Here is a 26,574-nt window from a genome sequence, read left to right as displayed (position 1 = left end):
TGTCCTTGTCATTGGATGTTCTGCTCAGCCTGTGAAAACAACTCTGACTCAAGAGGACCATTTCCAAAGTTTGAGAAAATGACCCTGATGATGTTGTCAGGTAAATTGCCTGTAGCAGTTATAGGATTAGCTGTTATAGATAATGTTATAGATAATCAGTTTTTAGTTTATCATATCTAGCACCACCATGGATGTGAGGAGTACATTTATACGCTAAAATATCCTGTTTTTTATTAATTTGGTCAAACAGATGTGCCAGAGGTTTCAAAGAGGGATGGGAGTGTTTATGTTGGTTGTGAACTCTCACGTGAACCCTCCGTCAAGAAGAACGGCAAACGCCAGAAGCAGCCTGGATGTTATGAGATATTATCTTCAAAATAAATGTATTTAGTTGGTCACGGTTGAAAAAATGAACAATTAGACTCTTCAGTATTCATATTAACAGGTTTGTTTAGGTTTTATCGTTAAGAAATTAAAGGCCCACTGAGAAAATAAACAAAAAACAGTTTAAATATATTCTCATTTACACAGATTTTGAAAAGTTTAACCGGAAGTTACCTTTTTAACGCTGTTTGATTTGACAGCAGTGAAGTCTCGCTGTCTGTGGTATCATAGTCCAATCTTCAGCGCTTATGTGTGGCGTACTTGTGTTATTTTACTTCACACTCTACTTAACATGATGTGTGGCAGCAGTTAGGCTAACAACGTATAAATAACAGTGTAAAGTGTAAATCTGAGTTTGTAACATTTGCTTATATTATAGCTAGCTTCCTATAGCCTTCCGGGAGAGTTGGCGTTAGCGTTAACGTTAGCAGTGTAGCGTCAGTTCACTGACCCCCGGCTACATGGCGACTTAGCAACACTGTTTACATCTCCGTGGCTGGTCGTAATTTAGCGGGGTTGCTGTTTTTAGCAAAAATGTCTCAACTTGTCGACTCTGACGAGAACACTCCTTTGCTCGGTGATGATGCAAGCAGGTGAGTGCAGAGTTCAGTGGCCACTAACTTGACAAATTTGCCGCTGTAACCTTAGGAGCGGTTAACATAGGGAGCTTCACAAGTGCACTGTTTACCAAACAGGCTGTGCAAGGTCTGGTATTACTAACCCTGTGCTGTGATTCGTGCCTGAGTTGGCTGAAAATGGTTTGCTGTTTTGTGTGCCTGTCTTTTTTACGAGCCTCTATCAGTAACACATCAGGTCACCTATAACCTTACTGTCTTGTAATCTTGCCTGTTACAGTGATGACTCTCATGATGAAGATTACAAGAGTCGGTGGAGGTCTATCCGAGTCATGTACTTCACCATGTTCCTCAGCAGTGTAGGTGAGGACGCCCATGAGTTTGATTGTTAAGCTTCTGTAATGTTGAAAGCCCACTGCAGGGACACTAAAGCAGGGTTTCAGAGGTTGTGTGTGTCTGGAAGAGGAGTCTCTTTCATGTTGAAGTGGAGAATAATGATTAAGGAAACTGTTTGTAACTCCCCCGATGGTGATGTTCTGTAACTTAAAAAACATCCAACAAATCAAATGATCCTTCTATGGGGAACCATCCACACAGAACCACATTTTTCATCTTAACCAGCTAAACAAATTCACACATAGTGGGTATGACATTTTTACTCCCTGAAGTACTGTGATAACATGTGATGCATTTGAGTGTTTTCTTGGCTTGTGTTTAGTATGATATGTTTAATAACACCATGTTTAGGATCTTTGACAGCACGTGTTTTATGTGACCTTTCAGGTTTCACTATTGTCATCACATCACTGTGGCCCTATTTGCAAAAGGTATTTAAGGCTTTTACTATTTTCTTTGTTAAAAAAAATGCTGGCTGATACTGCTGACAAATGAAGGCTCTTGTTTTTGCTGTTCTAAGGCAATCTTGGCAGGGTAAATGGGACGTAAAAGAAGCTGCAAAGAACAACTCAGTCGAACTGAGTAGTAAAGCAATTCTAAATACTCGGGGATATCACCGGTATTTGCATTGTAGCTATGTCATCATGCTCATGCTTTTACATGCTTATTTTTTGGCTTGTTTCTTCTAGATTGATGATGGTGCCAATGCCACCTTCCTGGGATGGGTTGTGGCGGCCTACAGTGTCAGTCAGATGGTGGCCTCACCCATTTTTGGCCTTTGGTCCAACTACCGGCCATCCAGGGAGCCACTGGTGTGCTCCATCTTTATCAACCTGTCAGCCAATATCTACTATGCATACGCATACCTGCCCAGAACCAATAACAAGTTCCACATGCTCATGTCAAGAGCCTTTGTGGGCTTTGGAGCAGGTGATTTAACTGTCCTTCTCATTTAATGCCATAGCATTTGCTCATAAACTGTGCATACGGCTCTGCGTCAGAGCTGCTGTGGTTCATGTCATCCCCCAACATAAGATTTGTCTTTCCATGCTAGGTAATGTTGCTGTGGTGAGGTCCTACGTTGCTGGAGCTACTTCACTGAAGGAGAGGACCAGTGCCATGGCTAACATGAGTGCCTGTCAGGCCCTGGGTTTCATCATGGGACCAGGTAAAGGCGGCTATATTCTGTTCCTGTGCAGTGATGCAAGTGTAGTGTATGATGAGAAGAAACAACAAAGAAAAAGTTATGGGTGTGTTTGTTTTAACATTTGCATATCTTTGTATATGCTAGCTCTGCAGGCTTGCCTGTCAGTCATTGGTGAGAAAGGTGTCACGGTTAAGTTCATAGACCTGCAGCTCAACATGTACACTGCTCCTGCTTTCCTGGCTGCAGCTTTTGGCATCATCAACATCCTGCTGGTTCTATTGGTGCTAAGGTGAGGCCTTCCCTGCATGTATGTTTACTCCAAAACCAAAATCATAGGTCCTTGGATTTAGCTACACCTCTGTCATGTTATCTCCAGTGTTAAGCTTCTCAATGCTATTGTAGTCGGCTGAGATGTTTGTTGTGTTTCTTGTCGACAGAGAGCACCGTGTTGATGACCACGGAAGACAAATACGAGCCATCAACTACACATCAGAAGGTATTAACTGTCCCACTCCCTTTTTTTTAAACCAAATTTTCATTAAGGTTGTTATAACAGGTAGTGATATAATGTAAAAAACAAAGAAGATGTTGGCTGCAGAGGTCCACTTAACTGACCTACAGAGGTGATAATAAGTGTTGTGGACACATTACCAGGAAAGAGATTGTGACACAAGGTGGCCCTAGTCCAAGCCTATGATGCTAGTACCTCTGAGAATTATACTCAGGAATTATATTTAATATATACCATTGCAGATTATCAGTCTTTGTTTTTTGGTTCAAGCCTTTATTATCATCTTCCCTTTCCCGTAGATAGAGTTGACATTAGTGAAGAAACTGAGGAGACCATCGATCAGGTAGCGGTCCTGACTTCCAACATCCTCTTCTTCGTCGTCATGTTCATCTTTGCTGTCTTTGAGACGTATGTATTTCATCACAGACTGCTGAGGAAGTCAAGTTAGAATATAACCAAGACAGTTTTTGTTACTTTACCCCTGCCTCTTTATAATCCGTTGCATAAAGTTTTAAATAGCTGACAGTACATTTTTGCCATTTTTCAGAATTGCCACTCCTTTGTCCATGGACATGTTCGCTTGGACAAGGAAAGAAGCTGTGTTATACAATGGCATCATCATCTGCTGTATTGGATTTGAATCCATATTGGTGTTTCTGGTTGTAAAGGTGGCCTCTAAAAGGTACCCTCCTTCATGCTTGTGTGGATTAGATCAAAAATATATTTCAGTTTTATTGAATTTGATTAATTACAAAGGATGTTTATTTTCTTCCAGGTTCGGGGATCGTCCCGTGTTGCTTGCAGGCTTGGCCATTATATTCTGTGGCTTCTTTATTCTGCTTCCATGGGGAAATCATTACCCTAAAATCCAGTGGGCAGGTGTGCACTGTTTTAATTGTACAGATTGGCCTTTTCCACCTTTTTTTATCGAAATAATGCCGGTTTGACGATGTGGCTTTGATCATTTAAGATTTTTAACAGAATTTTGACTGTCTTAGCATAAGGATATTACATTGTCCTTGTGTAGTGGTGCTAATTCTTGGGGCTGCTATAACACAGCTGAAAGTTACACTAGATAACTCTTTAAAATGGTGGCTGAGAATTAAACTGCTCATGTTTTGCTTGTCTTTTCAAAATACAGACCTGAAAAACAACTCTTTGGTCAGTAAGATGATTGAAACTACTGTAGCCCCCAACAGCTCTTTGGAGCCAACAGGCTGCCCATTTGAACAGACCTGGTGCCAGTATACTCCTGCCATCCACCTGGCCCAGTACATCTCATCTGACATCCTTATCGGGGTGGGATACCCAGCCTGTAATGTCATGTCCTACACACTGTATTCCAAAATCCTCGGACCCAAACCTCAGGTATGAAGACTGTAGTGTTGTTTTAAACTCGAAATGTTTAGGGTGCCTTAAACCACTTTGAATGTGCCTAGGCATTTTGTTCTACTTTGTCGAGGCAGGAATGTGGATGCTTACTTTTGCTTTCTGCAGGGTGTGTACATGGGGTGGTTGACAGCCTCAGGGAGCGGGGCACGGACATTGGGCCCAGTCTTTGTATCCCAGGTCTATACCATCCTGGGACCCCGCTGGGCCTTCAGTCTCATCTGTGGTATGGTGGTAGGAGCCATCATCCTCCTCAGCTCTCTTTACCACAGGCTCATCGCCTTTGCTGTGCGCTATGGGAGGATTGCGGAATAACAAGTCAAGATTCCCGCTGGAGAGGCTGATGGTAGTTTTCTGCTTTTATTCTCAAAGACTTCAAGCCAAAATCCAGGCTATAATGCCAGGTCTGTTGATGTTACTTTAACATGTGGTAACCGATAAGCCTTTGAGAATTTGTGACTCAGGGTTGACCTTTAAACTCAAGTCGAAGAGATGAGGTCAGGATATTTCTAATAAGTTGACCAAGGAAGGCTGCTTTGTGTGTTAAAAGGGAGCTAGCACTGCAGCTGCTCTTTAACTTGCTTGTTGTGAAAGAAGCCATGTGATGCCTTTTCAGAATCTTATGAAATATGAGGTGGGTCTGTGATACTGAATTGATGATAGTTTTAATCAATGAGTTACTAAATACATGCATTTGTTACTGAAAGCTCAAGTTTTATGAAATTGCATAGTTGGTTTCAAACACACATTATAACATTTTTTTTTAAAAACAGACTGCTTTAACAAAAAGTTTGTAAGATCTGAGAAGGTTTCCAGAATGTCTTTGCATTAAATTATAACTTTGATTTGTGAAATCTACAGGTACATGGTCTATGCATAGCATACAACCACGACTTGAAAATACAGTCCATCAAATTGTTTGATATTTAACTTTTACTGACCTACAATGTACTGGCTGCTGAATAATGATTGATTCATTGGGTTTGACATTCCCTCTGCTTTATTTACTGATTGAACGTCTTTGAAATTGTTATTTTGCTGTTTGAGTGGAAATTTTGTGAGACATCAGTATTACTGTGCGATGATTGTTGTTGTGCATGAAATGGGATTCTTGAGAGACGCAAACCACACATATGGGACTAAGATGAAAATTTACAGTGAAACGTGTCCACATTCAGCTGTTTTACCTCTAATGGAAGATATTGATGTTTTTAAAATATTTTTTATTATTTTTGTTAATGGCTCCACTTGTGGTTATTTGAAACAACAGGTTGTCTCCCTGAAAAAATTCAGAAAATGATGTATGAATGTGTGTATGCTAATGACTTACAGAATGACATATAAAGAATGTGATCTTAAATCCCAGTGGCACTTTATATTTGATTGATGAAGGAATCAAGTGAGAAAATACTTTCAGATGCATGCTATGATGCTATAATAATGCAAGATAATACACCTTGTAAGACTTTACTGACCCTCAAATGTTAAATTCAGATGTTACAGCAGCACAAGAGATACACAAAAGGTGAGAAAACCACTAAAGATCTATTTACATGATATAAATGTGTGATTGAATAACATTTAAAAGCTTCGCATACGTGCATACGTCACGTTCGTCTATATAGATTAATAGTGGAACTGTGTATGTGCAATTAGTGGAGAAGTCTAACTGCAAAAATGTTATTTCCCTTATTTGGGTAGTATAGTGACTAAGATTAATGCTATAGTATATACAGTAATGCTGTATAGTATTTGGAGATTCTAGTATGTAAGGACGTGCTGCTGTATCAACGTGCGTCCGGCAGGGGGCAGTAAGGTCACAGCGCGCATGCGTTCAATAAAAAGGAAGTTCTATCCGTTCACGATATGAAAAAACTAGTTGAGAACGCGCATTAAACATGCAAGCAGCAAAACTTGTGGGCTGCCGATATTAGCGTTAGTAAAGTGCAAGAAATTACGAGTATATGAAGCTCTGGGAGGCCATGTATTACTAAACATGGATATATTTAAAGAAGAAACGGGTAAAGAAATTCACATTTGTGCTTCTTATTTTCTTGTAAGAAGTTGGTGGCTACTCTAGCTAACATGCTAACTCGCGCGTAGTAGTTAGCGATAGTTGAAAGTTACCACTAACTGAATACAGATACATTACTGCCAAAAACCTGTTCTTTTGACTTCACGCTGTTCGATTGTCTTCCTTTTTTTCAGAGTTTAACGTTACACATATCCCTATGTTCGTAAGTACACCATTTAAATTGTCCTTTTTGTGTGTGTGGCCACATGCGACGACATTAAGGAAGCGCCCACATGTTTGCTCTTGCTTCGTGGGTGGCTATAATGTCGCTAACATTGACATGATAATGTTCCCGTTACTGCTGTCCGCATGAGAGGACCTGTCCTCAGTGTAGCTGTCGCCGTCGTGCATCCTGTACTTGAAATGTTTTGACAGGAATGCATCCAGACTAAACCGCGATCAGTCTTGCTGACTAATGTTTATGTTGGTATACTTTAAACAGTGCACGTACTCACTTCCTGTCTATGTTCTGTATGCTGAAGTGCGCCGTGTGCGTAGCTAACGTGACCTCTCATGATGCAAAACACTGATCAGACGTCGTTTTAACGCAGAATAAGACGGCGAGTTAGTTTTGCAACGTTTAAAATGACCCCGAGACTCAAAGTGATAAATTAACACCCAACGTTAAAATGAACACAGCAGCCAGTTAACAGATACAGCGGTACGCTGAATTTTCATTACAAGCTGTTTTGTTTGCACGTTGCATTTTTGACCGAAACACATAATATATATGATAAAAATATTTGTGAATCCTTCTTTCCTGTGTTGAATGTTGCATTGTTTACATTGCATAGCGCCATCTACTCTTTGGTTGGGACATTGCTACCAGTTACAGCTGTTACCCATGATCACAGCCTGCAGTCTTTTACTTGCACCCACCAGATAAAGACGATATTCGGACTCACTCCTCAACATGTTTCTGAAAAACATCAGAAGCTGCCAAAAATTCAGATCACATCATCTTTCATATGAATACACAACTTTTAAAAGTTCAAACTGTATAGCCCAGATAAAAAAGTACAACTTTATGTCTTGGCCCTGTGGAGAAAAAAGTTAGCTTAAGTTTATTTACATGTTTTATTGTTTCACATCCTGAAGCTTCATCTCATCTTGTAGCAGTGTTTTTTCCACATGTGCCTAACATTACTGCTGGTACCATACTGTGTAGTTAATGACTTCAGCACAGCGAGCTGCATTAAAGGGTATTCATAACTCTTAAATATGGGCATTTTCAGTAAATTAGATGCAGTCTAATATGTGAGTTGTTGGATTTATGTGTCAGTGCAAGAAAACTATCTTCTCTGCTGATCTTCCTGTGAGTCATCATACCCTGGGTAAAGGAAAGTGAAACTTATAAGTGTTCATTGCTTCAGTGTTAAAAGTCACGACAGCTCAAAGTCACAGTCAGTACTGGCACATAGGTTTGTATGTAGGGAAATTAAAGTTTCAATGCTAAAGGTGCTGTGCTAATCTGGTGGTTTTAAGAAACTGTGTGAACTGACATTCAGATCTCTCTCACTCCTCTGTAGCAAAGGGTTGTGGATATGTTTGACGGTCGTCCAGGTATTCAAAGGATTGTAAGACTTGGCCTTCTTGGTAAGATGATATTACATTACACATTTAACGCACACACAAGTCTGTTTTCAGTGTTTTTTTATTTGTGTAATTGCATTAATTTGATAGATTTAACACATTCATGCAGTAATTCAGTTTATGAAATATGTTGTGTCAAATTAATAAAATGTTCTGTTTCCTAGCTAATATGGACTACAGTGATGAGCTAGATGTCGCAGATGAGGATGATTGGTTACATCATCCTAGTAATTCTTATGAATACCCAAGGCCCTCCTTGGGTAGTGATAGAGGATTAGGTGAGAACCATACAAAGTCATCCAGCTCTGTTTATCAGCTTCCACGGCATCACTACACCGCAGGTTATGACCCTCCTTGCCCATCTTCTGTAAAAGTTCAGGCAAAGGAGAGCGTAAGTCCCTTTTTATTTTTCCACTTTTGTTAAGTTAGATGACTTCATTCTGATGTGAACTGATTCTGCAGAGTTAATTAATTAAAATCTATGCATTGCCTTTTTTTGCAACTCTTGAAGGATACTGAAAGAAGAGCAAGATTATTACAAGAGGCCAAAAAAAGCAAAGAAAAAGCTGAGAAGAAGAAGCTGAAGAAAGAGGTAAATTCTGCAATCTCCAGTATTTCTGTCATAGTTACATAGTAATAAGTGAAGGTCAAATTGTGTAAATTTACACTTCAGTGTGTGTATTATTGTCTACCAGAAACAGAAGGAAAGAAAACTGCTAGAGAAGTTGGAGAAGGAAAAACAGAACCCTGTGAAAAATGAAGAGGTAGTGATCGTTTGTGTGCAACATCTTTTTCAAGTTTTGCTAAAGAGAAATTAATCAGTGCGTGCACTCATATTTTAAAATGTTTGTTTTTTTTTCTGTTTTCCAGGAAAATGATGATGCACAGAAATCTAAAGCAGAAGAGAGCAAACCAGTTAAGAATAAATCCACTTCCAGTGTTAAAGAGTTGGCTTCCGCAAACATTACAGACAGCAGTGGCGAAGACGAATCTAGTGATGAAGGTAGCAACGCCAAGGATGACTCATGCGACTCTGAGGTACCACGTGCTCATCTTATTGTAACATATACTGTCATTTAGATATTGTTCATAGAAGTTAATTGAAATTAGTTTTGCATTTATTCCAATCTCTTTGTATGACATATTGATATATCCAGAGCAGGAATTATACCACGGCCAGTGCCGTGGATGCCCCGGCGTGTGGCCGTAATGCCCCATTTACCACACAGTCAGTTTTGGCATGCCCTGTTTTGAGCTAGTAGGGAGTTGAGGTGACAAAATACATAATCTGTATAGTTTGTACAAACTACAGTTTCTCTAAATGGATTATGTTTATGCTGATTTGACAAGAAGACTGTAGACATGTGACACCTTTTACCATGTTTTTCTAGAGTATTTTTGCAGACATGTTAGGAATTGTTAAATGTCATGTTTTTTGAAGGGGGTTTGGCCGAGAGAGCTTCCCTTTAGTTCAAATATGTTATGTATATTTGTAGAGATGCACGATAATTATCGGCCCGATAGTTATCGGGCAGATAACAGGAAATTATGACGTCATTCCGATAAGTCCGATATCATGACGAACAGCCCCGATAACATATGTGTTTTTGTCAGCACGGCAGTGCCTCGCTCCCACTATGAGACCCGAATGGCCTGCAGTGAATGCTGCGTTCAAGTGACGTTAGCATAATCAGAAAAACTCTTTCTCACTGGGAAAAATCAAGAATACCCCCTCATGCCAGAAAACAACTCGTTAACTCGGTCATAATTTTGCTAGTTGCTGACTTGAATTAACATTCGCAGTATTCCTTCACGTTACACACAAAAAATAGAAACATGAACTTAAATAGGCCGAAAGAACGACTGGCAAACGAGGGAATGTACGTTACACCTTGAATGCAGCATGCGGTACAGTGTGCTTATGAAAACAGAGTTCAGACTTCTTCAAAGTTTCCGAAGAAGACAGTTCGCTGGTTATTCGTAACAAATGTTCCAAGCGAGTTCCACTAGGAGTGAGAAATGGCACATGTTGGAAAAGAAGCACTTCATTTGTTACTTTGATTACTTGGTGTGATGTCAGTGTGTGATGTCACTGTGTGATGTCAGTGTGTGATGTCACTGTGTGATGTCACCGTGTGATGTCACAGTGTGATGTCAGTGTGTGATGTCACAGTGTGACGTCAGTGTGTGATGTCACAGCGTGACGTCACTGTGATGTCACCGTGTGATGTCACCGTGTGATGTCACCGTGTGATGTCACCGTGTGATGTGTGATGTGATGTCAGTGTGTGATGTCAGCGTGTGATGTCACCGTGTGGTGTCACCGTGTGATGTCAGCGTGTGATGTCACCGTGTGTCGTCACCGTGTGATGTCACCGTGTGATGTCAGTGTGTGATGTCACCGTGTGATGTCACAGTGTGATGTGGTGTGATGTCACCGTGTGATGTCACCGTGTGATGTCACCGTGTGATGTCACCGTGTGATGTGGTGTGATGTGGTGTGATGTCACCGTTTGATGTCACCGTGTGATGTGTGATGTGATGTCACCGTGTGATGTCAGTGTGTGATGTCACCGTGTGGTGTCACCGTGTGGTGTCAGCGTGTGGTGTCACCGTGTGGTGTCACCGTGTGGTGTCACCGTGTGGTGTCGCTGTGTGATGTCGCCGTGTGATGTCAGTGTGTGATGTCAGTGTGTGATGTCAGTGTGTGATGTCACAGTGTGATGTCATGTCACAGTGTGATGTCAGTGTGTCATGTCAGTGTGTGATCAGACCTGATCAGTCACCTGAAACATAACCACCGCTTTGACGGAGTTTGGAAAGCGTATGAGGACGCCCGGCCTGCTAAAGATGCTAACGTTAGCAAGGCAGCCGCAAAGAAGCCACCGGGACTTAAGCGATGGAGAGGCTTTCGAAAAGTCCAAGAAATTTGCCAAAGATGACCCACGGGCTAAGGTTATTGAAGATTTAATCATGGGCGTGATGGTGCTTGACTTACTGTGGACTGCCCTTCTTCAGTTTGTTTACATAGATAAGCCTAAGTAAGGGATCATGTATCTTCCTTCAGGATGACATAGAAGCCCGACGCAACGCTTCTCCGTAGGAAACTGCTCACTATACGTTATCCCGCTTACACGGCTTACTACTAAAGCATTCAATAGTGTGACACAAAATACTGATTAAAACATATTTTATTGATTTAAAATGAGCCTACTCTCGCCTGTCACCGCTCTCACTGCGCAGCGGCTCTGAAAGTAAACAGGTACGTTGCCTAGCAACCACCCCTCACTGTGCGCAGGCCGGCAGGCAGGAAAACTTATTTCTTTACAGCTATTCAGCGAAATCATGTCAAATATCCCAGACCCGAGAGAGACGTAGCTGGAGACAGAGTTTGGTTTACCGCTATTTTTTCGGACTGATGGATAAAAGTCCTGCATCAGCTGATTTCTGCTTTCAGCGTCAGACATTAAAAAAATCTGTCTCCAGTTTTGTCTCCACTCAGCAGTCTTTTAGCAGACCTATCGTCCATGCTGTGTTTCTCTTGGTGTTTTTTTCATGTCTGTCGGCTTCAATCTGGTCAATCTCTGCGTCCTCAAGTCTTTTGTCTCTTAATATCGCTCCTCTTGTCGGTCTAGCGTTGTTCTTTACTTTTCTCGTCTTTTTTGCTGGGGACATCATTCTCCAGCCAAGTGTTTGGTCCTCTCCAAACAAATTAAAAATAATGTACGGAAAATGCTCCATATTTTGCCTCTCAAATCAGTTGGCGATGTGTTATTGAGCTTGGTACATTAAGGGATTGCCCCTTTAGTCTGACTGTTAGGAACACCGCTGAATTTTCGCGATTGACCAATCAGAATTGAGTATTTAAGAGTGCTGTCTTCTAACTTCTGTCAGTACGATATGCACTGTGCATTATTTTTGTTGTCATTGAGGAATGCACTTTTTCAGTTTGTTTGAATAGAAATGTTTGAATCTAACTTGTGCCAGTGCATTAATTTTCTATGTATATTTATTTTTTGCAAACTTCTGGAATGCACTTTTTCAGTTTGTAATCCTGATGCATGTATTTGCATCATTTCAAGGGGCCTTTATTTTTTATATCAGTAAGTAATGCACCTTATTTAAATTGATGTGAGATATCAAATAGGTTTGTTTGATAGCTTTAAGAACATGTTTGAGAGGCTTACCAATAGTTTTTCATTGGAAAAATAAATATCTCTTCATTTAAAGAGTCAAAACTGATTTTGGTTTTGTTCGTGGTATTGATGTCATGATGTTAGGTATATGTGTGTGTTATCGGTTATCAGTATCGGCCTTTAGGAGCTGAAAGTTATCGGTTATCGGTATCGGTTTTAAAAAACAGTTATCGTGCATCCCTATATATTTGTAATATTTAACATACAACCACAGAAACACTTGACTTGCACTCGTCTTGACTGCAGCAATTACTGGTTTGGTACTGTTAACTGATGGTGGCTGAACAGGCTAATTATTAGCTATATTATATTACTATATATTTTTAACAGTTTCCCATGGCAGTTTGCAGTAAATGGTTGCCCTTTGTGCACATGTTTTTGAAACTACTTTCCTAAACATATTGTTCTTATTGGTGTTATTAATGACATTAAACTTTATTCACCCAAAAGACTAATATTTCTTTGGACAATATGACCTCCTCTGCATGTCAGCTGCTGTGTGTCTGCCGTCCATCTAGTGATGAGAAGAGATGAGATTTCTCACCTTGAAAAGTTTCTCATCAGTGTGTCAACAGGAATTCCAGAATTGCAGTTTGTGATAACACTTGATATAAAACGTTTAAAAATGGCTTTTATTGGTTTTACAAAGTGTTGCTTGCCAGCGATTAAGAAGAACAAACCCCTCCTTTATTTTGTAAACATTATCCACTTAGGAAGGCGACTAATTTTGTATGTTCCTAATTTTTGTTAAAGGAACTGGATATGACAAGTACATTTGTGAGTAAAGCTGCTCTTATAGCCAGGCGGAAATTGGATCAGAAGTCCAGGCCTGAGAGGAAGGAGAAGAAGAAGATCCCAGTTAAAGAAACTAAAACTGTCCCTGACATGCCTAATGAAGACCTGGAGTTTGAAAAGAAGGTGAGGTATCTGCGTATGCCAGATTTTCAACAGTAATGACAGATGATTGCTATTCCAATGACTACAGATTGATGCATAATGCAGTAATAATTACTTTGATTTTGGCTTTTGGTGTATGGGATAAGGTTGCTCATCTCGTTTCTCTCTTGCTGTATGAACAGGAGTCAGCCGCATCTAGCAACCCCACGTTTGAGGATAATATAAAAATAAGTACTGATCTTGCAAGTAAGTTTTGTCCATTTCATGTACATAAACTCTCAGCCAGATTGATTGATTGTGATTTATAGAATGAGAAATATTTACATTTGTAAACCATCCGAGAGATTTAACTTTTCTCCTTTTTTCTATAGCTATGGGAAATAAGTTTGCAAGTTCTGGAGACTTTAATACTGCAGTGAAATATTTCACGGATGCAATTAAATACAACCCTACAGAGTTTAAGTAAGAACATGTGCCTTTTCTTCACACTAAAGCAAATGCATGGATTGTACTTACACTACCACTGTTTTTTTGTGCAATGTTTAATGTTTTTTTTCTGTCACAGGTTGTTTGGCAATCGTTCCTTCTGTTTTGAAAAGATGCAAGAATATATGAAGGCGCTGACTGATGCAGAGTTGTCGCTCAGCATGTGTCCAGGGTGGGTTAAAGGTCTGTTTAGGAAAGGCAGAGCTTTGGCAGGTCTTAAGGTAAATGGTCTTTTAATAAAATCTGCACCACCCACATGTGACCTGCAAGTGTCATGTAGGTGTTCACTCACTGATGATTTGTGGTATGTTTACTTGTTGGGGGAAGACAAAATAATCCAAAATTAGCCCAGCATGTGCACTCTTTTGCAACAGCATTAGCTGAGTGCTAGAGCCCACAACCATGTTCCAGCACATGCATATACGTATTTTTGTTATCAAGGCATACTTGTATACTTCTTTATGTTTTCCTTTGCATATCAACCATATGAAAATTCCAATGTTATGGTAATTACTGTCCATGAGCCGGTGGTTAGACTTTTCCTCCCTATATTGAACTATGAGCACAAAACTATGGGATGTATCAAAGTGTTTGTAGTGTGATACCTCTAAATGTGATGCACTTCTTTGTAGCTGTGACAAACTTCTAAGCTAAAGTAATTTTTCATCAGTGTTTACTTTGTTTTGTTTACCCGAAGTATTCAGGTCGCAATGACTTTGTGATCACTTTGGCCTTGTTGCAACAACATTGAATTAATTCCAAGTGTCATTGAGTTGCAGAGGCTCACATTATTTACTCAGCCTTGTTTTGACTAGCTGTTGCTGTAAACATTAATAACTGAGCTGATTAGTCCAGCAGCATGACAGCCAATGAGTCTGAACTTTGATTTAGTCCTGAAGTAGCAAGTGGTGAATGCTCATCTCCCCCTCCCTCTCCTCTTCTCCTCTTCCTCCAGAGGTATGAGGAAGCTGCCCAGGCCTTCAGTGAGGTTCTCAAACTGGACAGTTCATATGCAGAAGCTGCCCAGGAACTGATGCGGATGCAGATAATACAGCTAATGGTGTGTAGTCATCAGTGGGGGAGGTCGCAGGGAAAGTGCTGTCATTGCAGGCAAATGGATAAATAATCCTTCACTGAAGCTGTTTTAACCTGGAATTCTGTTTTTCTTTCAGGAGTATGGTTACACTCGCGAACAGAGCTCAAACGCTTTAATTATTCATGGGACTGTTAAGAAAGCAGTAGAGGTGCTTTCCAAATTACACCACCAACCAGGTGAGTGTCTGCCTGTCTGTGATTTCAGTACCCACGGTTAGATTTACATGCTGCCATGCATCAGATGACATGAAAATGCCCTTTTGTTTATTGCTTACCTGCGCAAAGTAAGTTTCCTGCAAGCCCAAATGGAATTGGTTCCTTGCATCTGTTTGTACACACATCACCAATTCTAAACACTTGTGTTTGTGTTTAGGGGCTTTTCAAAATGGCTTGCTCCCACTGGCTCAGGTAGCAAATGCCAGCGGAGTCTCTCCAGTCCTTTCTGCCAGCACAAGTCCTGCTCCTCCTCAGCCACAGGATGCACCAAAAACAACACTTCAGAACAAACCCTTAGGCCCAGTCCAGAATATGTCGAATGTCAAGAGTCAACCAAAGCCTTTTCCTAATCAGGCCATGAAGGCCGCCAGTGAAAACAATCACCCACCACAGTGAGTACAGATATGGAGGCGTTTTATTTAAAATGACTTAAAGGCTTACCAGCATATTTTGAATATAATATGGCCATATGATTACAGTACACTGTATGCACACCTGCCTTAGTTCACAGGGCTGTCGCAACTCTCAATTTCTGTTTGCTGACAAGACTTTATCTCTGGTTATGCAAGTCTGTCTCTGCCTGCTGGGCAGCTAATGCTGACTATTCACTTCCCTGCAGATATCTGGCTCATTTCTTCTAGTTATAAATTAAACTGGATATCTGTTCTCTATTTAGATGAAGCACCAGGTACTTACAGTCTTAAGCTGTGTGGGATAACCTGTGTGCTTTGAATGTGTATGACAAAGACAGACTTGCAGATGGTGCAGTGCTTTTAATTAATGCTCTTATCTTGCACATGGAGTCTTAAAAATCACATTATTTCAAAAATTTGGCCACATCACCTACATCTGGTGACAACTTTGTAATGTATCAATAATATGTTGTGGTACAGAAAACAGAAACAGTTTTTTGGTTCTTATGTGAAGCTTTGATTTGGTGCTGCTGTTTGTTTGTGGGCGATTGGATGATACTCAATCAACTCATGTATTGGACAAGCTCAATTAAGTACCCTACAATATAATTATGGTTATTGGTCTTGCTTCTTGTCTAATGAGACAATATATTCAAAGAGGGCAGAAAATCAGTGAACGCTTTCATGCAGTTCAAACTTTGTGTTATTTTATCTACAAAATAACAGTCAGGCTATCAGCATAGGTTGTCACATAATCTGTCGCTCTAATTTTCTTTTAAACACAATCAATTAATCAATGTTTTCTTTCAGCAGGGAGCTGTTTCCTGTTTGGGTTGGAAACTTGGTTTACCCAGTACCTGAGACTGTGATAACTAAACTATTTAGCAAGTAAGAGAGTGTTTGTTCTTTATATTATTGATTATTTGCACATTTCACCTTTTGTAGTAAGTAATTTACTGTGGTCTTCTCTCGCAGGGTCGGGGTCGTCTATAGTGTGAAGGTTCTGACTTACAAACGATGTGCCTTCATAAACTTTACAAAACAGGAGGACTGTGAAGAAGCAATCCGGCACTTTAGTGTAAGCACGTCCTGAACTCTTGACTACACATGCTGCCTAATTCAGTTGCAGTTCATGGATATTGTGATTGGTTGGTTTTCATGTTTTCATCATAAACTGCATGTTTCCCCTCCTGTGTACTCCCCTTGTCATCTCATGGAGCCAGTTATATAAGCAGAAGGGTGTGTAAGTGTATGCATTTATGTGGTTGACCATGAAACTGTAAGCTAGTTTGAACTTTCTGCACTTATGTAAAATATTGAATATATCAGTATTAATGTTCAAGTATTATAATTCAAGGGTGGGATAAGAACCTGCAGCAGAATTTGAACAAAAACCTGAATTCTTTTTTCATTTGGCTTCTTTTTGCAACTACAGTTTCAACTAGTTGTCTCCAGATTTGTGTTTTTTAGCAGGAGGTCAAAGGCTGACGACGAGGCCATGTTTGTTACATTTTACTTGTTCAGCCAAGCAAGTTTTATCTTTTCATTCGGCTACAAATACCTACTACATGAGTCTTTGTGAGCCCTGCTATCTGTTCACTCGTAAAGAATTTAGTCCCCAAGAAAAATTATTGCTCCCCTTCCCATGTATGTAAATAATGGCTGCACAGTAGTCTTTAAGCTCACTGATCTTTAATCCTCTACTAAAAGTATAGTTGTGATCTTTGTTCACTTCGTCAGGGCTTCGAGCTGAATGGCAACAAGCTTGTTGTGAGATATCCGGACCGGATTCCTCATGGCATGGGCATTTCCAAATCTGCCCTCAAAGCTGCTCACCTGCAAGATGAGAATGTGGGGTGAGTGCTTTTAATGTATTATAACTTTGTAGAGAATTTATTTAAACCCCGCTACAAAGTGCTGAACAAAACACATGCGAATAAAATAACACACAGTTGGGCCTGGTGGCCAGACTTTAAAGTTGTTAAATAAAATCTTTAAATCAATCCTGATTTTTTTTTTTTTTAATATCCAACATTGATTTTAGAGGAATATTTCAACATTTGGGCAAATAAGCTCATTTGCTTTCTTTCCTGGAGTGCAATAAGAACAGAGCTGGAGTCAAGACAAGTTTAGTTTAGCTTGTCTTAGCATAAGGACAGGAAATGCTTTACAGTGCCTAGCAGAAATCTTTTTGTTTAAATCTGTGGACAAAGCCGAGCTAATTGTTTCCATCTGCTTCCTGTCTTCATGCTCGGCCAATCACATCCTGGGTCCAGCTCTATACTTAACACAAAGACAGAGGGGTGTCAGTTGTTTCATGTAACGCCAGGCAAGGAAGTGAGTAAGAGCTTCACAAATGTTGACCTACTTCCTTTAAATGAACCTGTGCAAGTTGCCATCATCCTCTTAGAGTAATTACAAAGTATTACCTGTTTTAATTGCTGTGTTATATGTTGTGCTGAACTATACACTGAGTTGCCAGTTTATTAGGCACACCTGACTGTAACATAATGCAGCATAATACAACAGTCCTGCAATAAATCCTCCCTTTATGAAGGTTATAATGTTCAGTTTTTGTTTCACAGAGGTGTTGATTCAGCTGGTCATTTTGGGGGTGTAAGGTTGTGGTGCTGTTGAGCTGTAGTGCATTACACTGATTATAGGTGCTTCTATTATTTTGTTCACCCCATTTATATCAATGGGGGTAGACTAAATAACAGAAACGCCTCTCTATGTAATGCAACACTATTCTAACTCCATCTTTCTAAATATTCACACTGTTGATTCAATAACGCTCTAAAACAGTTTCAACAAAATCTGAACATTCTGACCTTCATTAAGGGGGCTTTATAACAGGACTGTTGCATTGGGATGCTTTCACACCCGACCAGTGTTGTTCGGTTAATACCAACTCTGTTGCATTTTCCCAGTTAGCATGGTTCGTTTGGGCTGGTGTGAAAGTCGTCAATTGAACACTGATACATACCAAACAACAGGACAGAGACCGCTTGATGAGGAGGGTCTCAGTCTGCATCAGAGTGGACTGACATGGTGTGTGAAAGGAGATACAGCACAGTTTTTTTTAAAAATGTGACTTTTAGCATGATTTCAAAAGCTAAACTACTATTTGTACCATCTGCTCATCATTAATATTCAGGAAGTGATTTATGTATTCATTTGTTTGTAACCATGGTAACAGATAGGCATATCAGCATGAAGTGCAAGGACTTTCCCTGATCTATCAAACAGTCAGAAGCAGTTAGCAGTGCTGTGTGTGTGTTTGTAGTCTGTGTGTATTAAGCTCAGTCAGCGGTCCTACATTAACACCCCTCACAGTACTGTCTGACCTGTCTGTTGTTATTAACATACAGTTGATTTGCAGTCTGATAATATTAATAATGATTAAAACCAATTTGTGACACGAGATAGCATAAATATACACGTTAGAAGCATTCAAAGTGCTGCACAACCTGCTTTCAGTTGCTGGAATTTCATTGTGACCATGTGCGTCCTGATGATACCTGATGATTCAGGATTATATAACTACTTTGTCATTGATCGGGGGAATTCCCCGCACTCAAGTGCTGACGAGCATATACCTTAAAACACGATTGACATAAATATATACATCGCTTGTACAGTTAAATTATAAGATCGTCTCTTAAACAGTTCACAATCCGCAGATGGAATTATTAGCAGTTAAGCTTTTGTAATCATGTTAAAATCACATCTATCAAAAACCCCAGAAATGAAGCACTCCAGTCTGCTTGGAAGCAAACCGAAGCCCTCCTCTTTAAGTGGTCTCTCTCCAGTTGGTTAATCCGACCCAGGGTTCGATTGACAGCCAAGCTGAACCACACTAACCCTGGCAAAGGTTTTATTTTAACGGAACAAAACGGGTCCGCTGCGAAAGCATCCTTAGACTGCATGAGTTTCAGATGGGTGTACCTAATAAACGGGCAACTAACTGTCAGTGCAAACATGTAACAATGTAATCAATTGGTTACAGGCAAAACAATTACATTGACGGGAGGAATGCAGGCGGAAACCGAAGACCTGTTCGCCCTTACAGACCTGTCCCAGACTACAGAGGCAACCACAAGCAATGAAAGGAAACAGGGCCGTGGGGCATCTGTCCTTCATAATAAAAGCATAATCACTTATACTGTCAGTATAGATTTGTCAACAGTATTCTACATGATTGTAAAGGTCCAGTGTGTAAGATTCAGGGGGCTCTATTAGCAGAAGTCCAGTATAATCTTCAATTTTGTTTTCATTCGTGTATAATCGCAGAGCAAACCAAACAAGCACTCATTCTAGAGAACACCTTTTGTGGTTTGCATATTTTTAGCAGCCACTGCAGGAGAGGGCGCGAGGCGAGGGGTTTTAAATATGTAACCTCACAGCAAGATGCCACTAAATCCTACACGCTGGACCTTTAAGGCTTTGCTTCTTTTTTCAGTATTTTTATGATATTTTTTGTGGACAACAAATCTGCTTATTTTGATTTTTTTTTTTTTTAAGAAGGAATTCAAGTATTCATCTGAAAATGACTCACTGACAAATATACGCTTACTTTAATCATTACCTTACAGCTTTACATGCAGTGGTTCCAGGTATTAACAATTACTGATGCCAATGTTTTTAAAGCCAGACTGATATATTGGAGAGTCGATATTACATACTACATACATATTACATGTATTACAGGTTGATATTGGTATTTTAAATATCAGTATGCAGGAAAATCAGTTTATAAATTACATGAGAAAGTAAACTCTGTTTACAACACTGCAGTACGAGCTGGTATAGTACAGAGTTATTGATGATTCCAATTCAACTAAATGGTGTTTTTTATATATCAATACAGTTCAACTTCATAGTGATGTTGACCTTATTTACCTATCGTGAACTAAGTTAGGTATTACAAGAGCCTTGCATTTATGGCCTGTGTCTAAATTACCTGTATTCAGAATCTATATTCAGAATCTTTACTATTCATTATAGCTAATACAAGTCATTTGCGATAAACAATCTTTTTAATCTATAGCACAACCGCTGTTTGTTGCAAACTCAATCACTTTTGCTCATTTTTCTTCCTTAAGGTGACTTAAAAATGTCACAGTTCTTCAGTGGTGGTTGATCGCAGGATGGCATGTCTTATTTTATTCAGAAGCACTCAGTAATTATGGAGTTTGTTCTTAATTTGAGAATTAAAGATCCTTTCACATTCTCAGTTCCTGACTCATTATTTAAACATGGTCCCTCCATGAGTAGGCCCAGAATAAAGATGGGCTTTAGACTATTAATTGTGTAGTCATTTTCCTTTAAGTACAGAAAACACAGGACAAACGTCAGCTTCTGATTATATTTTGCCTGAACCACAGTAAAAGGTCATTGAAAATGTTTGGATAATAAAGCACTGTTTACCAGAAAAAGCAAATTTGCTTTTTTGCAGTATTTGTCACATTTTCAACATAAACTATGTTGACTTTCAATCAAACAACACCTCAATAAGCCACGAATAAATGAACTTGAACTAAAGTCAAAGCTGTTTGCTACCTGTTCCACATACACCTGAGTCCCATCACCTCAAACCATGTGCACGCTACATTGATGCTCCACCCTGTGTTCAAGGTCAGAACTGCATGTGTACACATTCAGTCACTCAGGGTTTTAAAGAAGGATGAAATGGAAAAACCTACAATAAGCCTACTACATATATTAAATTAAGAAACTGTATTAACAAAACAGGGCCTTAAGTTTATAGATTAATGCAGGACCCCCCCGCTGAGCTACTTAACATTTTAGCTGATGCATTCATGTGGTGCATATTTCCTAACAAAATTGGAATTAATTTAATTACCAAAAACTAATTGACTTACAGTAGACCTGGGGCTTTCTTGGTCCCTGGGGACATTTGCCCTCTTTGTCCAGGCAGTAATCCAGCTTTGAACTCGAGCTGATTGAATTTCCCAAATGGGAGTTTGAAGTCTCAAAGCCAACAGATGGCAGCACAAGCTAAAACCTGGACTGAACAGGCAACTTGGAGAATTCACCAATTAGGTGCTGCTGTGTGAAAAATAATTCCTCGCTGTTCCTATAACAGCTCAACTTTCTGATTATATCAATTTAATAAACTTACCATCATAACGCAGTGAGATGTCCTGAGCTGCAGACAGTGCACTTCTTCTGCAGCACCTGGAACAACAGCACAAGCTGTTTGAACGCTGGTAATCACTATAATTTGATGTACAGGGTTTCTTCAGCTTAATGTGAAACTGAAGTAATGAACAGTAGCGCTGGTTAATTCTCCACACTACAGGTTTGTGTACTTTGTGCTAATGACATTTCCCTGCAGCCTCGATTTGGACAAAGTTCACTTCATTATGTGGGCGACTATACATTGCCGGCATTATCTAACAGCAGTAAGGCCACCAATGTGCTTATAATTGGGAGATGATGCATAATGTTTTACGCAGAGACATGTAAGTAGAACATTTATTGCTTAGAAAGCTAGACAAGATGGATTGAAGACATTTCTGCCTTGAACATACTGAAAAATTACCTGTTTGTGCAGCATTTGATGACGCAACATCAACCATGAGGCAATCTGTGGATTGAGAGTGATATCAAAGTTACAGGAAACCAGACTGGCATTCTAACAGTACGACTACACCTTAAAACCATATCTCCTCACCTTCAGGAGACTTAAACAGCTGTATACTGCAACATCTGCAGACAACGGTCCGTACAATTTGTGGCAGTACCAGCTACAAACGTTAAATTTACATTTAAGTCTTGGTGTTATGAAGAGATTCAGATCAAAGCTTCAACATCTACAAGGGGATAAAACAATTTTTCCACCTTACAAACAGAGCTAAAGTAGGACCATTTCTAAATCAAAAAGATGCTGATGAAACTGATTAATGCCTTTATTACAGGCTGACTTGTTCACTGTAATGCACCATTTCCTGGTCTCCTGAAAAAACAATCCCCTCGAGGATCAGCACCAAACGTTATCCACATCGAGTTTTTATAACGATATGCATGTGAAGGCATGAATCCAAAACAGCGACGATCTCTGAGGTCTGAAGCATCTGGTGCCTGCTGGAACCAAATTAATGTTTCAGCGTGATCAGAAATGCAGAAATGGAGGTCTTTAGCCAGCAGCAAAAACATTCAACTCCCTAACGTGAAGTGATTATTGACTTTGTGCAAGTGTGCACCACCTTTCACCTGTCATCCCACTCGCTTAATATGGAGTTTGTGCATTACAGCCGGTGGACAAGAGTGAATTATTAGCTTGGAGATTCAATGCTACTTTCTGAAAAGCCCACAAGTCATGCAAATATGCAGGAGAACATTTTGCTGTTAATGAGGTGACCCGTCAAGGCAAACAAGTTGGTGTTAGACTGGCAACAGGGTCGCATTCATTCTGGTGTCTGCTCTGGTTAATCTCCGATTTATAAGCATCCCAAAGAAAAAGATCAGCTGGCGTCACACTCCTGATCGACCGTCCTGCTGCTCCAGAGCCAACCGACGTGTTCTTTTGCGAAATGAGATTAAAATACAACAGCTACAGTGGTCGCTGCAGCTGATCTGGCTTTTTGATGGCAACTTTGGGCTTAATTAGAGCCAGAAAACTTGTGATGTGCACCGAGCCGTGACTGCAGCAGCGGGCTACAATAATATCCGTTCTTAACCCCCGAGTCTTAAACACTCTCCTCGGGCCAGTTCTGTTCAGATTGCCTGTGGCCAAGGGAAGCCTGTAAAATGTCTCCAGCAGGTGAGATGGTGAAGCATCTTTCCTGATGTTAGACGGTCACGCAACCGTCTAACATCAGGAGCACTACAGGGAAAGAGAGGATAATGAAATAAAGCAGGTGACAGCATCTGTACAAAGCAGGCTGGAGTCCTTCCTCTCCTTTTTCTATGGTATTCTGAGTGCTCTCTTTTCCTGACAGAGCTCATGATTTATGTTTGTTTAACATCTTAAATCTTATCTGGAATCTTCTTATTTCATCTTATTTTATCTTAATATATTTAAATCCAGCAACTGTCTGTAATGTGTTGATTCTGTTCTGCTTAATAATCTCATTTAACTCTCATTCAGGCAATGCAGCCTTCAATTTAGAGCTAAAATGATTAGCAGAGTGACAGGAAATGAACTATTTTGATAATCCATGTGTTGTTTAAGTCATTTCTAAAGCAAAAAATGCCAAAAATCCTCCAGTTCCAGATTCCAGATGTGAATATTCGCTGTTATCATCTATGGTATTAAACTCTTTTTTGTTTTCCTTCTGGTGCAGATGTCACAGCGCACAGTCTTAAATGTCCTATATGTTTTATTGTTTGATTTTTATCTGCCTCATTGCCCCCCTCAAATGTTTTAATCCTGGGTCAAACACGGTGAGCACCATATAAATTAAGTTTCGTTCCCATTCACAGCGGCCATTGCTGTTTTGTTTTGCGATTCAGTGATGGAGAGGGGCGTCTTATCACATGAAAAGGTCACGTCAGTGTGTACCCTCTGTGCATCAGTTACAGAAACTGGATTAGATAATAACAGAAATTTAAATCGGATGTAATAATATCAGTCATATCTTGGATTTGTCACTTTGTGTGGCTGAGGAAGCATCAGTACATCACACCGAAGTGACATTTAAGCAGATAAGGTGAATCTGCAGCATCTCAAGTAACTCTGTGCTGCTGTCAGTGCATCTGAAGCATAAAAAAACGCCACAATGTCACTTGAGGACGACTCAGTGAGCAGGTAGCGGACGGGGCGGCTAAAGTCTTGTTAGAATGCCGTCGTGGCTCTTACCGAGGCAGCGTGCCTCTGCTGCAGGGCGATGATGGAGGATGAGGAAGAGGAGCGGAGTGAGCCTTTGCACACCAGTGGGCCTGCTGACACACGGCTGCCTGCTTCGCTCTCTGCTGCAGTGCCAAGGTCAGCCAGCCTCTCGTGTCCAAGTCCACTGTGGAGCGCCGCCTCGGAGAGGAGCACAGTTCACACGTGGAGGGAGGTTTTAAATAGCAGGACATGAAATGAGATCATCTTCTTTATGTTTATACGTCGAAATACACAGAATTTACTGTATTATTCTAATATTAAGTTTTAAAAAACACACCTAATAGTCCATTTAGTCGCTGTTAATGAGCTTTTAATCGTGTCGAACGATCCTCATCAGCAGATTGAGTTTTCCCAGATGTCAAAGAATTGCAGTTCTTTGAATTTCCATTTTCTTTCTGAGATCTTTAAGTGCTTCCGGTCCACGATGAAGCTCACACAAGACTACAAAGATCCAGAAGAGCTATTAATTGGACCTCGTGGTGAGATCTTTTTTCCCAACTGCTGTTTCCAAGGTCATGAAAGAAGCCAAAATGGATGAGAAGTCCTTTAAAGTGGAAATCTAAACATCTGCAATTGCACAACAACTGGGAAAAGTCCATCTGCTGATGAGGATGGTCTGATATGCTTGAAAGCTCAGGAGCAGCTGCTAAATGGACCTTCATGAGTAATCCTCTCATGTAGAAAGAAAAGGTAGAATATTTACCTTAAAGTGGAGAAGTCCAACGCAGCATATGGTTTTAACTGGTCTTAATCACTTCAAGCACCACGTGCGCCACATAAAAACATGTTTAATTTCAAACCAAACAGCTGCTGACACAGTGGAAAAAAACTAAAATATCTATTGAGATTATTAAAAAAATCTAAAATCCGGATTTCTTGGGGGGAAAACATGACTGAATTGTGCTTACGTGTCTTTCTACCTTCACACTGCCTCTCTCTGACTGCACAAACAGGTTCAATATTCATCACAATATGACTTCGTTCAAAGCTGAAGGCACCTGTGTTTTACCTTTTCTCTTCTATTCGTTCGGAACAGTCACTGCATGTCTACGATGAAGCTAAGGTAGAAAAATAAAGGCTGTGTCCCTCCGACTGTAATATAAGGTAGTGGAAATGTTCCTGTCCGCATGTGATATTCCTGATTTCAGAGAGCCACTCCTCAAACGCCGTCCTGACCTCCGGCAGACCCCTGCAGGCGGCGCACTCGGATGCTTCTGTGCTAATCTGAACTCGGACAGCGAAGAGTTTGAGCTCCATCTCCGTCAAATGTACCAACGGAGGAGTCTCGGCCTCAGCGGCTCCGGAGCAGATGTTAAAGGTGTCCCCGATCCCCGGCGCTGCTCCCAGGTCAGCTCCAGAGGCAGATGTTGCTCATGGCCTGGCAGGTGGAGCTGCTCTCTGCAGGAGAGAGGTAGATCTTGCCGCTGGGGCAGACGCACACCTCGTACACGGCCTGTTCCAGGGAGGCCTGAGCGGGCGACGGCGTGTAGACGCCGAGCGGGAGGCTGCCCATCTGAATGGTGTTGGCGTCTAAAAGTATCTGCGAGGGGGAAAAAAATCAAGAGGCACGCTGGAAGTCATTCAAAAAACTTCAGCACAGGCGCCCTGAAGTGATGTATTACCAGCTGGAACTGATAAATGACTCTGGTGCAATCAGTAAATACAATGTGACAGCTGGAGTGAAACACAGCACTGATCTGGTGAGTTAGGACAAGCAGTGAGGGAAGAAATCTGTCCTTCTAGTAGTCTGATAGTTTGATTTTGTAGAGAAAATTGCCCATTTGTAGCTGCGCTGGTGGCGTGGCCTGAGCGACGGCCGGCCCGCTGCCGGATCGGATGGATTTCACTTACGTCTCCTCTCAGGATAAATTCTTGTAACCTTTTTATCTGGTGCCAACATCCGGCTGAAATGCTAAATGTGTCCAGTACTTCCACATAACTAACACCAAAATCAATGACGTGCCCATCAGCCTCAGCTGTGCTCTGACTTTAGTGCTTATTAGCAAACGTTAGCAGGCTAGCACGCTAAACTAAGATGGAGAACATGGTAAAGACCACACCTGATAATCATTCGCATGCCATTGTTAGCATTTACTGCAAAGCACCACTGTGTGTGAGAGCAGCCTCACAGAGGTGCTAAGCTAAGAAGCCATTTGAACCTGTTTTACTTTAATAAAGGTGCGACTATTAGCGCTACGGAGCAGTGCTTTTACAAGTGAGTCCGCGCTGTTTGCATCTCGTACACAGAGGAGGATTAGCACACCTGCAGAGCTACACACGCTCATGCCTGTCGTTTCATGCTGTTCCGCTGACGCACAGCTGGTGGCAGTCATGTGCAATTGTGT

General features: G+C 40.6%; 3 protein-coding genes across 7 annotated transcripts in view; 2 read left to right on the top strand and 1 right to left on the bottom strand.

The window, feature by feature from the left end:
* Positions 1-597: 597 nt before the first annotated feature.
* On the top strand, positions 598-5,756 carry mfsd8 (major facilitator superfamily domain containing 8). Its single transcript, XM_041965165.1, has 12 exons — positions 598-977; positions 1,240-1,322; positions 1,743-1,786; positions 2,045-2,285; positions 2,410-2,523; positions 2,647-2,791; positions 2,940-2,998; positions 3,313-3,421; positions 3,561-3,695; positions 3,789-3,892; positions 4,155-4,381; positions 4,511-5,756. The coding sequence occupies exons 1-12, from the start codon at positions 919-921 to the stop codon at positions 4,715-4,717; spliced, it is 1,527 nt and encodes a 508-aa protein (XP_041821099.1). The 5' UTR covers positions 598-918; the 3' UTR covers positions 4,718-5,756.
* Positions 5,757-6,286: 530 nt separating this feature from the next.
* Positions 6,287-20,608, top strand: LOC121626787 (tetratricopeptide repeat protein 31-like). Of its 3 annotated transcripts, none has more exons than XM_041965466.1 (18): positions 6,287-6,423; positions 6,611-6,639; positions 8,006-8,072; positions 8,234-8,460; positions 8,581-8,661; positions 8,765-8,833; positions 8,940-9,107; positions 13,019-13,183; positions 13,345-13,408; positions 13,534-13,624; positions 13,728-13,869; positions 14,604-14,708; positions 14,821-14,920; positions 15,117-15,351; positions 16,186-16,260; positions 16,348-16,450; positions 17,113-17,228; positions 19,382-20,608. In XM_041965466.1, exons 1-18 carry the CDS (start codon positions 6,399-6,401, stop codon positions 19,479-19,481), a joined length of 1,962 nt encoding a protein of 653 aa, XP_041821400.1. In that variant the 5' UTR covers positions 6,287-6,398; the 3' UTR covers positions 19,482-20,608. The 3 variants fall into 3 exon arrangements, with proteins under 3 accessions (XP_041821400.1, XP_041821399.1, XP_041821401.1); XM_041965465.1 differs by having other exon boundaries at positions 16,183-16,260; XM_041965467.1 differs by lacking the exon at positions 6,611-6,639 and having other exon boundaries at positions 6,289-6,423; positions 16,183-16,260.
* Positions 20,609-25,577: 4,969 nt separating this feature from the next.
* LOC121626653 (zeta-sarcoglycan-like) overlaps positions 25,578-26,574 on the bottom strand; it is a 39,991-nt gene continuing 38,994 nt past the window's right edge. For all 3 annotated transcript variants that reach the window (XM_041965277.1, XM_041965279.1, XM_041965278.1), the window contains one exon: positions 25,578-25,769. In XM_041965277.1, coding sequence (XP_041821211.1) covers positions 25,578-25,769 — 192 coding nt within the window. The remainder of the gene's footprint in view (positions 25,770-26,574) is intronic.

The sequence above is a fragment of the Chelmon rostratus genome, chromosome 23 (genome assembly GCF_017976325.1).
Source record: "Chelmon rostratus isolate fCheRos1 chromosome 23, fCheRos1.pri, whole genome shotgun sequence".
NCBI lineage: Eukaryota > Metazoa > Chordata > Actinopteri > Chaetodontiformes > Chaetodontidae > Chelmon > Chelmon rostratus.
Note: the sequence above shows the minus strand (reverse complement) of the source record. Positions and strands in the feature narration are given on the sequence as shown.